This window comes from Nannobrachium achirus (assembly GCF_963921795.1).
Source record: "Nannobrachium achirus genome assembly, chromosome: 17".
Lineage (NCBI taxonomy): Eukaryota > Metazoa > Chordata > Actinopteri > Myctophiformes > Myctophidae > Nannobrachium > Nannobrachium achirus.
Window position 1 is genome coordinate 30,875,431 of NC_137824.1, and position 15,000 is coordinate 30,890,430.

The 15,000-nt window shown below is 46.8% G+C and overlaps 1 protein-coding gene across 5 annotated transcripts in view; it reads left to right on the forward strand.

Moving 5' to 3' along the window:
- Window positions 1–15,000, forward strand: part of LOC308302062 (transcription factor COE1) — a gene marked incomplete at both ends in the record, with an annotated part of 115,305 nt that overhangs the window by 46,939 nt on the left and 53,366 nt on the right. For all 5 annotated transcript variants that reach the window (XM_080746242.1, XM_080746245.1, XM_080746243.1 and 2 more), the window contains 2 exons: window positions 13,504–13,585; window positions 13,755–13,896. In XM_080746242.1, coding sequence (XP_080602368.1) covers window positions 13,504–13,585; window positions 13,755–13,896 — 224 coding nt within the window. The remainder of the gene's footprint in view (window positions 1–13,503; window positions 13,586–13,754; window positions 13,897–15,000) is intronic.

The following is a 15,000-nucleotide window of genomic DNA, read 5'->3' on the forward strand; positions in this document are numbered from 1 at the left end:
ATTGATTAAAAACACCTGTACTGGTTCTGCTGGTGACTGATATTGTTAAAATGAATGTATATAAATACTGAATCAAGCAACTTGCAAAACTGTCTTGGGCACTCACAAAAGCACGAGTAGACATTTAATATGACCCCAAACACGTGTGAAAGTGAAACGTCCCGTAAGCCCTGATATATTTCAGCGTAGGACGATTAAAATTGTATTATCGTATTGTATTCAGATAATAAAGTGATTCTGATGAGTGGCCTGTTCCTGTGTAAAAAAGTTTAAAAAATGTAATAAATGTACACAAAAAGTACAGTAACACGAGTGTGTCAGTCGCTCAGAGAAACAAGGAGAAACCCTTGAACCCTGTGTGTAAAGAGTGTGTGTTGACGCGCTACAGTCCATCAGTGTCTCCCCACAGACAGACAGGCCACTGACACAGCAGCACAAGGCCACGGAACCTTTTCAATCACTCTCTCTCTCCCTCTCTCCCTCTCTCTCTCTCTCTCTCCCCTCTCTCTCTCTCTCTCTCTCTCTCTCTCTCTCTCTCTGTCTACCCCCCCCACCCCCTGTCAGCTGGCAGAAGGGAGTGATTGATTTGTTGTTTCTCTTGCCGGCAGTAAGGGAGAGGAAAGAAAGAAGTTTGTGTCGGGTTAAGAATGTTTTTTTGTTTTTTGTTTTTTTTCTAACAGAGAAAAGGTGTGTGGTTGTTGTGTGACAAGCAGCTTCATAAGTTTATTAATCATCTTCATCAATAATGCAGCGACGGCCCCTGCTGCTGCTGCCGGTCCTGCAGCTGGGTGTGTGTGTGTCTGTGTGTGTGTGGATGGGCGCGCACGTGTGTGTGTGTGTGTGTGTGTGTGTGTGTGTGTGTGTGATTGCGTGCGTGCGTGGACATGGCTGAATATCGTCGTTGTCGAGGTGGAAACCATGTATGTCCAAAACCGATCGTTTTGCGTTTATCGTTTAAAAAATAACTCAAAGTAGTGAAAACAACCGATCTGTCTGATCTACGATCGGCTGTTTTCACTAGTTTTGTGCGACAGTCTTGTATGATGAAGCAGGGCTTTACTTTACGAAAAATACGTACAGATTTGAAACTCGCGAGATGTGAGGTTTCTGCGCGACGTTGACGATATGAATGTCTACGCGAGCGTGCGTGCGTTTTGCGCGTGCACACGCCGCATCCTCGGCAGACCGCTGAACTTCAGAAGTGCCCCATCACCACTTTAATCGAATTACTTATGAACCAAAATTGACAGTTTTCATTAATTATAAAGGATTATTCTAATTGCGATTCAAATTTATTCATTTAGAACAGACGGCATTCAGTAATGTTTCGGCGGAATTTGCATATTAAATGGAGAGGGAAGGTCATTAGCTATGCTAATGTATGTACGGTTCCTTATTTGGTGATTGGTGGGCCATATGCGGCGGGCTGGGGGTGTGCAGGTGAGGAGTCTAGAAGGAGATGTAATATGTTTGATAAACAGAAGGGACGCGAGGCCAACGCGCACACGCACACACACACACACACACACACACACACACACACACACACATGCTCGTGCACACACACCAGCACGCACACACATTAACGCGCATACTCACTCACACACACGCGCGCAGGCACTGTGGGAAACATACGTTTCTGCTCAGTATCAATCTCTCTCTCTGCCTGAGTCTAGCCAGCGTTCTCTTTCTTCTCTCTCTCTTTCTCTCTTTCGCTCACACACACCTCTCTCTCTCTCTCTCCCTCTCTCTCCCTCTCTCTCCCTCCCTCTCTCTCTCTCCCGCCTTTTCGCGCGGCCCTCCCTTAAGACCCATTGCGGAGAGAGAGAGAGAACAACGACGAACGCCTCACCCCGGAACAAACACGGGTGCCGCTAATTAAGTTTCTGATTTCTGATCCCGGCTGCATTTAGAAACATAACCTTGAGCCGCTTGTAAAGTCGCAGTCACAGCTATGATTTAATACGCTGCTTAAATGGAACAAAAAACAGGAACTTTTTCTTTTTTCTTTTTTTTTTAGCGAGGGGGCACATTCATCCCCGCAATGTATGGGGTTGGTAGCGGCCCTGACACAATGCTCTTTATCAAGCTATATATAGACCATGCATTATGCATTAAGTTTAACACGCGCTTAAATCAACATTATTCAATATGAATACATCAGTCCTACTCAGTGGAGTAGGAGAGGAGAGGAGAGGAGAGGAGAGGAGAGGAGAGGAGAGGAGAGGAGAGGAGGTGGCGAGCACGTGGTGCAGGGGTGGTGACAAACACACGCGCACACACACCTACACCTACACACACACACACACACACACACACACACACACACACACACACACACACACACACACACACACACACACACACATTCACGCGTGCACACCTTTACACGCACACACACACATTCACGTGCCCACGCGGTCGGTCACACGGAGACGGTCACACACACCCTTGGGCTGTGCGGTGGCGTCTAGCATGGATGATGACAGGGTCATTATTCACTGGTCAGTCCCAGGGGGGGGGGGGGGGGGTGAAGGGGGGGGGGGGGGGGTACCCCAGCAGGGCAGGACAGGGGCCAGGTGATGGGGGGGGGGGATGGCAACCAGGACCCCTCCATTACCCCTATGGTCCTGAGGTGCAGAGGCCCCACTCGCTTTCTCTCTCCCTCTCTCTCTCTCTCTCTCTCTCTCTCTCTCTCTCTCTCTCTCTCTCTCACACACACACAGATTAATGGGCCAGGCTCCACAGAGGAAGTGTTTCAATCAGCACGGCCTGCCAAGCCTGTCCATCAGCCAGACAGCCCCTTATTCATCATGGCTCTCACACACACACACACGCGCGCACTCACGCACACACACTGGTGTTTATTTGGTTGTGTTTTGCCAGGGTTGGGATGTCATCAGAGGGCCCACCAGTTGTTGACTCCCACTAAACTAGTAAAATATTGAGTGTTGATTTAAAAGTCTCTCGTGGATCTGTTTTGACCGTCCCTCGGTTAAATCAACGCTCTGCGGGGTTTCAGGGATTCCAGCGGATCCCTTTTACATCGCTGTAATCTCTCTCACCCCTCTCTCTTTCTCCCTCTTATCTTTCTCTTCTCCCTCTCTGCTTAGACACTTAGGTCCTGCAGCTGGGTGTGTATGTGTCTGTGTTTGTGCACGGCCGCACGCGTATGTGTGTGAGTGCGTGTGTGGACATGGCTGAATATCGTTGTTGTCGAGTGGAAACCTTGTATGTCCAAAACCGATCGGTTTGCATTTATCATTTAAAAAATGACTCAAAGTAGTGAAAACAGCCGTGTGCTTGTAGATCTGCTGTTTTCACTAGTATTGTGCGACAGTCTTGTATGATGAAGCAGGGCTTTACTTTATGAAAAAACATACAGATTTGAAACTCCGAGATGCGAGGTTTCTCCCTCTATCTTTCTCTTCTCCCTCTCTGCTTAGATCCTTCTTTCTTATCTCCATCTGTCTGTGTCTCTCTCTCTCTCTCTCTCTCTCTCTCTCTCTCTCTCTCAGTCAGCTGTCCGTCAAGGCTGTCCATCTCCTCCTCACACGGTTGAATTTTGAATGATTCTTTTGGTAGGAAATGGATGAAAACACAAGCGGTTAAGTGTCTGTGGGACTTCTGTCCCCGAGGCTGGGGACACCGCGGGGCGGGAGCAGCGTCTACCAGGGGACGTGAGGAGGACCGTGTGTATCGCTCCCCAGCGGCGGCCTCTCTCTCTCTCTTTCTCTCTCCCTGAGCTGTTCCACCCCCACTCCCTCCTCACAGCGTATACTCCCTCCTCCAGGGTCCATTTGTTCTGAGAAATATTTAACGACAGGGGCAAATTCAGCTGACAGGGACGTGCACGCGCGTGCATGAGCGTGGGGGGGAGAGGATGATGGGACGGTGAGCGCGGCAAGAGGGAGATTAATTTTTCAGCACAGTGAGATGTTCTATTTGAATAAATCATGACACTTAAGATAGACATGAGGGCAATGTAGAGGTTCCTGCCACTACTTTGAGGGAGCGTCTGATGGAACAAGTGGCGTGCGTATGTGTGTGTGTGTGTGTGTGTGTGTGTGTGTGTGTGTGTGTGTGTGTGTGTGTGTGTGTGTGTGTGTGTGTGTGTCTGTGTCTGTGTGTGTGTGTGTGTGTGTGTGTGTGTGTGTGTGTGTGTGTGTGAGTGTGTGTGTGTGTGTGTGAGTGAGTGTGTGTGTGGTGTCTCTCTGTCCACGAGTGTGCTTCTCTTACTGTACATGTGTGTTTGCATCTGAATACCTACATGGTGAGCTATGGCGTTCGCTGTGCTCCGAGCATTCGGTTCCCAGACCTCCCGCCCGTGTTTTTGACTTCAACTGCGGCGTGAGATGGTGCCAACAGCCGATCTACAAGCTCACACTGTGGTGCGCCGTGACGCTTCGCGAGCTTGCAGATCAGCGCATGATACCGGCATGCAGTGTCACTGTCGGGCAGAAACCTTGTATCTCCAAGTTTCAAAACTGTAAATTTTTTCGGAAAAGAGAAGCCCTGCTTCATCACACAAGACTATGGCACAAAACTAGTGAAAACAGCAGATCTACAAGCACACAATGCCTCGCGGCGAGAGGCATTGTGTGCTTGTAGATCTGCTGTTTTCACTAGTTTAAAACCATTTTCAAAATGACGAACACAAAACCAACGGTTTTGGACATACAAGCTTTCTACCTTTAAGTCTTGTGCTTTTGGACCTGCAGCACGGTGGCCTCTGCAGGAAAGTGGGCCACTCACTGCAGGCTGTCCGAGGCCCAGGGCCGGGCCCAGAGACAGACCTGGGTCTGGATTATTAATGTCCCCCCCACTCCACTCCACAGCCCCCCCCCCACCCCCACCCCACACACACACACACTGTGGCCCCATACACCCCTGGGGTCAGCCAGCGTGGCTCCTGGAGCAAGGCCCCCATCATAAATCTCCCTAAATTAGTGTGCGTGCGCGCGCGCCTGTGTGTGTGTGTGTGCGTGTGTGTGTGTGTGTGTGTGTGTGTGTGTGTGTGTGTGTGTGTGTGTGTGTGTGAGAAGCGGGCGTGCGCTGGCTTTTGTTTTTGCACGTGTGTGTGTGTGGGTGTGTGTGTTGGTGTGTAAGTTTCTGTATGTGTTTGTGTGTGTGCGTGCGCGCCTGTATGTGTGTGTGCTTATGTGTGTGCTTAAATATATACTGCAGACAGGGAGACAGGTCACCACCACGGGAAACAAGGCAGTCACTCTTTGGGTTGAAGTGTCAGTGATGCATGGCGGAGAGAGAGAGAGAGAGAGAGAGAGAGTGAGAGAGAGAGAGAGAGAGAGAGAGATGGACTGCAGAGAAAAAGAAAAGAAGAAAAAAAAACAGAGAGAAACAGAGTAGTAGTGGGGGGGAAAGAGAAAAGCAAACAAAAAAAAAAAAAACAGGAAGTGAGGAGAGGAATTTGACTCTCTCCGAGGGCGGGCACCGCGCTTCACTTCCAATTCAGCAGGCTACTTTTCATTCCATTTTTTCCCCTGCCCATAACATTATCTTTGATTTACAAGTATTTTCACATGGTCTGAAATTCCCCTCCGTACGCATTTGGGACGGATTCCTCGCTGTTCGGTTGTCAGAGCTTTAACCCATTCAGAACAGGTACACATTATTGTGTGTCATTATTTTATGCTTTAACTATTGAGAAATAGCAGATATACAAGCTATCAGTGTGAGCTTGTAGATCTGCTATTTTTGAAAAATCTTGAAAATTAGAATTTTGACCCCGATTCTATAAGTGTCTTTTGAATCCTTCTAAGGTTTTTTTTTTAAACCTATGTTTCTATGTCAGCAATCTGGCCAGCCATCGTCAAAGAAAAGGTCCTTTTCACTTAACTGGAGCGCAGTTAGTCTGTTCTTGAGAGACTACTATGTCAGTGGTTCTCAAACTTTTTCATTTGAAGGACCCCCAAAATGATATGTATTTGGCCAAGGAACCCCATGTAAAAATATTTAGTTCCAGGGACCACCCAGAAGCAAATTTTGAGTTACAAACGTTTGCTTTAAAAATACATATATTCAAAGATTTGCTAAAATGTTCATGATTTTTTTTAAATAGCAGATCTACAAGCTCGCAGCGCGGCACTCGGTGCCGCGCTGTGAGCTTGTATATCTGCTATTTTTCAATAGTTAAAGCAGTCAATAATTCTAAGCACTTTTGACCCCGGCTTTCCTTATTCCGGGCCTGTCATTATAGACCAAACATGTTCAAATAAATGTCACGGTACGCGAGGGAAAGCGCCAGGCTATTGTCGTACGATGAAGAATGGAATAGGACTTATGAGTGGTTAACATCTTCCTCTCTCCTCGCTCTATACCTGCCTGTCTGTGGGTCTGTGGGGCCCATGGTGCATTTCAATGCAGTGGTAATGGGGAAGTGCTGTTGTGTCACTTAGTTAACCCCGGAGACAAATGGCTTCCCGCCGCCGCGGCAGTGAATTACACACCTCATGAAGCATATTAGGTGCCAGACTCGCTGCCTTTGTACTGGAGATGATCTGTATGGCGCGGAGACAGAGACGGAGAGAGAGAGAGAGAAGGGGGAGTGGGGTGGGTTCACAGTCATTTTTACAGCAACATCGGCATAAGAACAAAACAGAGAGGGAGAGAAGATAGACGAGAGGGGTAGGCGGGTTCGAGGAACAAAGGAAAACATCAGTACATTTGTACGGCACAATGTGGAACACGAGACAGAGTGGAAGTGAAGCAGGACTGAGAAGTATTTGATTGGGGAGATGAGGAATAAGGGGGGGAAAAGAATATCATTGCGGTTAGATTTGACAATCAAAACAACCTCCTCATCTGCTGCCAGCTAATGTGGGAAAAAATTATTAGGAAATCTAACAAAATTGTCGCTCGGAGGCTACCTTGCTGTTGGTTAATCACTTAGACTATCGTTAGCACCAGAGTAATAATATTTAGATGCTACAGGGATTACTTAAAAGTTGTGTTATAATTGCTTTCCTTGTTTTGCTTTTTTATGGACGCAGGGTGATTGTGTGTTTAATTGCGCCAAAGTGACAAATAGCGGCCGTTACGATTTGATGAAAGTGTGAGATCATTAAATTACTGCGGCGACCGCTGCCTGCCTGCGTGCGCTCGTTCGTTAGATTTTTTTCACGCTAGCGAAATTTATGCCGCGAGGCTTTGAGGGGCCAAACAGTTATTTACACAAATTCACTTCCACGGTCATTCCTGGATTTAGGGGTAATTATGTGCAAGCAAAATGTTTTTATTTCATTTAATCCAGCCGGCAGAGTAATTTGTTGTGGTAATATTTGTAGTGCTGCTGGCGAGGCACAGTAAACCAGTTGAAAACCGGTGAAATGCACCGTTTTCACCATACTCTAGTACAGTGGTTCTCAACCTGTGGGTCGGGACCCCCAGGGGGGGTCCCCAAATTACTTTGGGGGGTCCCCAGATGATTAACGTAATGTGCAACATTGTTTTCTCACTCAATAGTAAACATACCAACATAAAGTGTACGTGTATAGGGTATATGCACAATATTAGAGGCAGAAATTGTGAAAATAGCCAATTGCCATTGCGTTGCGAGGCGTTGTGACCATGTAGATCTGCTATTTTCACAATAAACCCGTCTTATACAAAATGCAATTCCTCAACTCTTAGTGGTCATCAGGGTGGGGGGATCCCCTGTTAAAATATGATTATTTTGGGGGTCGCGGCCTGAAAAGGTTGAGAACCAATTGAACATTGATTGTTTGTTGGATAGCGGCTCCACGTTAGTCAACAATATTTATCAAGCACAGGAGAAGCTCATGTGACAAAACATGAAATCAAATAAAGTTAAAGTTGAATCAACATGATCTTAGAAAAATATGATTGATAAAGCGATGAATTTTTGTTTCAGTGTAGTTTGAACAAGTAAAATGGGTTTCGAGAAATTAGATACAGTGTAGTGTTTGTTTCAAAACATTGTATTGACAATTTGATCATTGTCTTATTAGACCTGTAGGGAAATGATCTGCAACCAAATTCAACCTCGAACTTCTGCCATTGAAAACATCCACTGTCATCAATGTGATCTGTTCTGTGGATAAATACAGTCATGATAAAAAGTTATTTTAAGTAGAAAGTTCAATGATAGCAATAGTTTGACCAAATACGGCCAGCTACTGCCTCTATATTTACTGCATCTGGCTCAGATGATGTTATCCATATAGATCCTTGCGGTAATCTCTCTAATATTCCATAACAACATGTGCATGTGTCACCCTTTATCAACGCGGTGGTAAGCTGTCGGCCCATTTAAGCGTGTGTGACGGTGATTGTAGCCCCCCCCCCTCCCCACCACTTCCCCAGCTCCTCCGGAGATGAGATAGTGGAACATGGATCTGGAGCTGTTAGAATCTACATGGTGCAGTTTTGTCATATTTCCACGCGGCTGACCCCCAGCCACCTAATGTCATGTAAATAATGAATCAGGTTATCCATGCATGTGGGAGGGGGTGGGAGAGAGAGAGAGAGAGAGAGAGAGAGAGAGAGAGAGTAGGGCAGGGGGCTGGGAGAGAGGGGGGAGAGGGGGGAGGGAGGGGGGGGTCATGCAAATGCCAAAGCAAATGGAGGAGAGCTATAGTCCCACATGGACTATATCACCTCAGCCTCTCGCTCTCGCTCTCTCTCTCTCTCTCTCTCTCTCTCTCTCTCTCTCTCTCTCGCTCTCTCTCTCTCTCTCTCTAGATTTGAGTTGTTTTCAAGCTACCATTCACACCCGATATCTCTCTGTCTGGCACTATAGCCAGCCAGTCAGACAGACATGCAGGCACGTGCACACATAGACATCAAAGGGGGCTTGAGTCCCTGCCCTTTTATCGGTCTGTAAAAAGTGCCTTCTCTTCAGACCATGAATGTAGTTTTTACTATGGTGAAAGAAATGCAAATGCCCTCTTTTCCATGCCATACCTGAAAGCAACATTCAAGAGAATTGCCTTGTCCAAACTCCTGAACTCCTGAATGAAGCATCTAACGTTGAAAGAATTACCCTCTCTGTGTAGAAACTGACTTGAATTTTCTTAGTTCAGTGAGGTATCAAGCACAGAAAATAGCCGACCTTCAAGCTCTCAACGTGTTGCAGCGCGACACGTTGTGAGTTTGGAGGTCGGCTATTTTCGATATTTTCACCAAAGGCCCTTTTAGAAATTTCAGCCCCTGCCTCTCTAACATTCTCTGCACGCCCCTGCAGACAGACAATCAGACAGCCAGACAGACAGTCTGCCAGCCAGCCAGTCGGTCAGCCAGCCAGCCATCCATTGGTCTCCCTCTTTTCCCCTCTGTCTCTCCTCCCTCTCCCCTCGGCCCCAAAACTCGAGCCCTAATATTTAACCTGCCAATTGGGTCTCCTCTGACACCAGGGCGACCCAGCCTTCCCTCTCTCCCTCCTCCCATCCCTCCTTCCCGTCTCTACCTCCCCATCATCCCTCCATCATGCGTCCCTCTGGTGGGAGCGACTCGGAGGGTCCGGGGTTGCATGGCTGGATGAATAAAACAGCAGCTTGAAGGAGTGAGTGTGAGGAGTGGTGTGTGGGGCCAGGGGCGTCACAAGGGGGGAGAAAGTGGGACTGAGTTACTAGGGCCCAAAGTGGAGGAGGGGCCTTAATTATTTTATACTTTAGCTATTGCTATTGAATAGCAGATATACAAGCTCACAGCGCGGCACCGAGTGCCGCGCTGCGAGCTTGTAGATCTGCTATTTTTGAAAAGTCGTGAAAATTATATGTATTTCTTACGCGAACTTTTGTAACTCAAATCTTGATTCTGGGGGGTCCCTAGAACGAAATATTTTAAGATGGGGGTCCGCGGCCAAATACATGTCATTTTGGGGTCCTTCTCATGAAAAGGTTTGAGCACCGCTGACATAGAAATATTGTTTTTTTCAAAAAACCTCAGAAGGATTTGAAATATTCAAAGACTTTTCGAAGAGGCACAAATAGGCACACATTTTCAAGATTTTTTCAAAAATAGCAGATCTACAAGCTCACTTGTATATCTGCTATTTTTCAATAGTTAAAGCACACAATAATGCATAATTATGCGTTCTCATGCAGTCCCCGTTCCCAGCCTCCCCCTATGAAGAACATTCATGTGGGGGGCCCGCAGTGAATCCTCGTACCCAGGGCCCAGGGTCTGGTGCGACACCCCTGGGTGCGTGGGGGCTGCCGGTAGCTGGTCTCCTGGCTGTCATGGAGGCTGCTCTCTGACCTCGGGGAGATAAGCAGGGTGGGGAGACCCTCTGCCCGTGGGGTCCAGCAGCACAGTAAAAAACCTCCATCTCCTCCGCTTCATGAATTATTGAGATATTGGCCTACAGCTCCTGAAATATACAGGAGGCTCTGTCTGTCCTTTTGGACGCCTCTCTCTCTCCATCCCCTGCTTTCTGTTCTTCCCTTCTTCCCTCTGTCTCTCTATCGTTTCTCTTTAGCGCTTGTCTCTTTTGCTCCCTCTCTCTCTCTATCTCTCCCTCTCTCTTCCTTACTACTGTGTGTGTGTTAGGGATGGGACGATATGAAAATGTCATATCACGATTATTGTGACAAAAGAAATCGCGATTTACGATATTATCGCGATAATCAAAATCCATTATCCTGAGGTGGAACACTTGCCAAAAAAATAGCAGATCCACAAGCTCACAACGCGTTGCAACGCAACGCGTTGTGAGCTTGTAGATCGGCTATTCTTTGGGCAAAGACATTTGATAGAGAGTGAAAAAAAGACTGTATCAAGTACGTATATTATAAGTACCTTTTACCAATTATAGAGGGTTTAAGTGGTACCGGATATGCAGCTCGGCAAATGAAAGGTGAATTGATCCCAGTGCATGACGGAGGACGATGTCACGATAAATTAAGTCTCCACGATACGATTATCATGGGTGTTTTTTATCACGATAAACGATAATATCGCTTATCGTCCCATCCCTAGTGTGTGTGTGTGTGTGTGTGTGTGTGTGTGTGTGTGTGTGCGCGTGTGTGTGTGCGCGCGTGCGTGTGTGCGTGTGTGTGTCTGATTTGTTCCTTCCACGCGTTTCTTTCCTTTAGATTAAAGCCCTTGCTCCGGCATAGTTGTAAATCACCGCAAAAAGAAAAACAACAAACAACAAAGCGTTGGGGCGGCGGAAAGAGAGATATCATCAGACTCTTCCTTTTGTGTGTGTGACTGTGTGTGTGTGTGTGTGTGTGTGTGTGTCTCCCACTAACCAGCTGTCACACATTTACAGGCTGTCAGGGGTCCTGTGTTACATCACTTCCTTGTAATGTACGCAGCAGCAGCCTGAGCCCCCGAAATGAGGCAGAACCCTGCCCTGTCCATTCGTCATTCTCCTCCGGTCCCTCGTGTTTATAGATGAAGCAATTGTCCAAGGCACGCTGGCTGCTCGCTGCGTTTCTCTTGACACAAACTCTGCGTGCGTCCTTGTTGGCGTGCGCGCGTGTGGATGTTGAGTTTGTGTGTGTGTGTGACGCGCGCACGGCCGTGCACGGTCAACTTCCGAGGCGGGTTGGCTCGGAAACGCGCTGCCCAGTGCAGAATCGCAGCCATAACAAATGAACAGAGAGGAGAAAATAAGACTTATGAAAGGAACGCTGAGCAAAGGAGTGATTCTCTCTGTGGCTGCCGGAGATCTGTATTGTAAGCAGTTTCAGCTGTCAGCACTTCTATGAGCCGTCCTCAGAGAGAGAGAGAGAGAGAGAGAGAGAGAGAGAGAGATGGAGGGAGGGAGGGAGGGGGGGGGGGGAAACGTTGTAGCGTTAACCCCCCCACACCCCTTTTAAGGGTTCCTGTTTATTTGTACACGGCACTGTTTATTTTCACGCTTCATTTGATGTTGTTTCTGTTGGGAAAGACAAGGGAGTGAGAGAGAGAGAGAGAGAGAGAGAGAGAACGCAGGACAGATAAGAGGAGAGATGAGATGAAGAGGAAGGATGGAGGATAAGAGAGACGAGAGCCGTTGAACGAGACTTTTAGTTATTACCCATTTAGGGTTAGGGTTATTTAATGCTTTAACTATTGAAAAATAGCAGATATATACAAGCTCACAGCGCGGCACTAGATCAGCTATTTTTTTTAAATCGTGATTTTGAATTATATCTTTTTAAAAGCGAACATTTGTAACTCTTGTAAGTATTTGCTTCTGGGCGGTCCATGGAACAACATATTTTGAGATGGGGGTCCGTGGCCGCCAAATACATGTAATTTTGGGGGTACCTTAATGAAAAACTTAAACTTTGAGAACCACTGATTCAGAAGAAGAATTTAGAAGACACTTATAGAGAATCAGGTCCAAAACATTCAAAGACATGCACAAATGTTCGCGATTTTTCCAAAAATAGCAGATCTACAAGCTCGCAGCGCGGCACTCGGTGCTGCGCTGTGAGCTTGTAAATCTGTTATTTTTAAATAGTTAAAGCATAAAATAATGGTTAAAGTGGTTCAAATCTAACATCAACACAGATTTGCGTTCAGGCCTACGAGAAAGAATTCAGTCATCAGACGTCAATCTCTCGTCGGGGTGGTCGCGGAACCATCAACCCTCCTCCACCCCTTTTTTATTTTAGCATCTCCTCCTCCTCCTCCACCTCTCCTCTCCTGTACCCCCTCCCCCAACCCCACCCACCCCCCGCCTCCCCCCACCCCTCATTAAGTATTGATGTGGGTAGCCATACTTGCCATCTCAGCCCATTAATAATGCATGGCAGGTGCTGTTGATGTGGTCTCTCTCTCCCTCTCTCTCTCTCTCTCTCTCTCGCACGCGCGCGCTCGCCGAGATTGAAGGAGGCATGAGGCGGGCAACACGCAGCAAACTAACGTTACACCGGCTATACAACCTCCATCATATAGGCCTTTACGACACACACACACTGTTGTGTGTGTGTGCGTGCACGTGTGTGTGCGTAGCCCCGTGTGTTTACAGCATGCTGTGATGGCAGCCATAAGACGGATATACAGTTCTCTGGGAGAGAGATCTCCCTGTGTGTCCCTGAGCTGTGTTTTTTTGTTACATAGAAAATGACCCGTATTCATAAACAGCAGATGGATGGATGGATGAGAAGTGACTTTGCTCCTGTTCTGGAAGGGTTTTGTTTTGGTGGGGTTTTCTTTCTTTGTTGTTTTCTTCTTCAAACCAGCAAGGATATCGTCGTTGTCAGGTGAAAACATCGTATCTCCAAGTTTCAAATGTGTACGTTCTTTCATCATGCAAGGCCGTCGCACAAAAGTAGTGAAAACAGCCGATCTACAAGCACACAACGCCTCGCGGTGCGAGTCGTTGTGTGCTTGTAGATCGGCTGTTTTCACTAGTTTAGTGAAACGGTTTTGGACATACAAGTTTTCCACCCGACAACGACGATATTGTACTCCCACTGACAGACGTCCACTGCATACTGTCTGCTGCTCACTCACACACCTCTCTCTCTCTCTCTCTCTCTCTCTCTCTCTCTCTCTCTCTCTCTCTCTCTCTCTCTCTCTCAGGTTCTTCCTCAAGTTCTTCTTGAAGTGCAACCAGAACTGTCTGAAGAATGCGGGGAACCCGCGAGACATGAGGCGTTTCCAGGTGAGAGTCTGCAGACATGCGTACGTTCTGTGTACAATGCTGTGGTTTCTCTTTCGCACCTTGGTTCTCGTCTTGTGTTTTCTCGAGATGAAGTTGTAAAAATCCTCTCCTCTCCTCTCCTCTCCTCTCCTCTCCTCTCCTCTCCTCTCCTCTCCTCTCCTCTCCTCAGGTGGTGGTATCGACTACGGTGAGCGTTGAGGGACACGTCCTGGCCGTCTCAGACAACATGTTTGTGCACAACAACTCCAAACATGGCCGCCGGGCCCGAAGGCTGGACCCCTCGGAAGGAACTCCGTCCTACCTGGAACACGGTATTACAAGCTGCTCTCCTTCTAGGCCTCTTACTACAATTTACTATTTAGGCAGTTAGCAGACGCTCTTAATCCTAGAGCGATTTACAATAAGCAAAGTAATGGCTTTTAACTCTTTTGCAGTGCAATAAAGTACCTTGCTTTTACGCCCGTCCTCTCCTGTTTTAGCAGCAAAAGTAAAAGTACAAAGCAAAGTAATACATCAACATCAATATATCAAATGCATAGAAATAGTAGTAAAAAAAAACAGTAAAAAAAAAACATGAAAAAAGAAACAAAGCTACACATGTATGGTCATTGAGAGTAGGCAAGTGCTACGGTAAGTGCTATGGGCTAAGGTGGAGTCTGAACTCTGAAGAGGTGAGTCTTCAAGTCACGGCGGAAGTTAGGGAGTGAGTCTGTCGTTCTAAGTACAATGGGGAGTTTATTCCACAGTTTGGGGGCCAGGAGAGTGAAGAGTCTCGGACGCGTGGATCGTTGTCCTACTCTTTTAACTCTTTTTGCTTTACTCCTCTCCTTATTCCCCTCTTAGTCCCCCAACCCTGCCTTCTCCTCAGTGGGACGTCTCCATCCCTTAACCTCTCTCTGTCTCGTCTCTCTCCTCCTCCTATGTGTGAGAATCCTTCCTCTCAGACGCCTTTTCTTTTCCTTTTCTCTTCTTGCTTTCTTTATGCCCCCCCATCCCCCTGTCCTCTTCCTCTCAGCCTATTATTCTTTTCTCTTGTGGGCTTTAGTTTCCAGTGGTGGGAAAATACTGAAGTAAAAGTAGCAATGCTGCAATGTAGAAATACTCTGTTACGAGTAAAAAGTCTGGGATTCGAAATGTTAAAGTATGAAAGTAAATTCTGTATCAAAATGTACATAACGCACCAAAATTAAAAGTACAAAATGTTTGAAAATAGCTGATCTACAAGCTTGTAGATCGGCTATTTTCAAATAGCCTAGGTATAAAATAAGGCTGAAGTGATTAATGTGTGTTTTGCAAAATTATAATTTATATCTGCAAAGTAACTAGTAACTAAAGTTTTCAAATGATTCTGGTGGAGTAAAAGTACAATATTTGGGTCCGAGATGTAGTGGAGTAGAAGTAAAAGTATTGGAAAT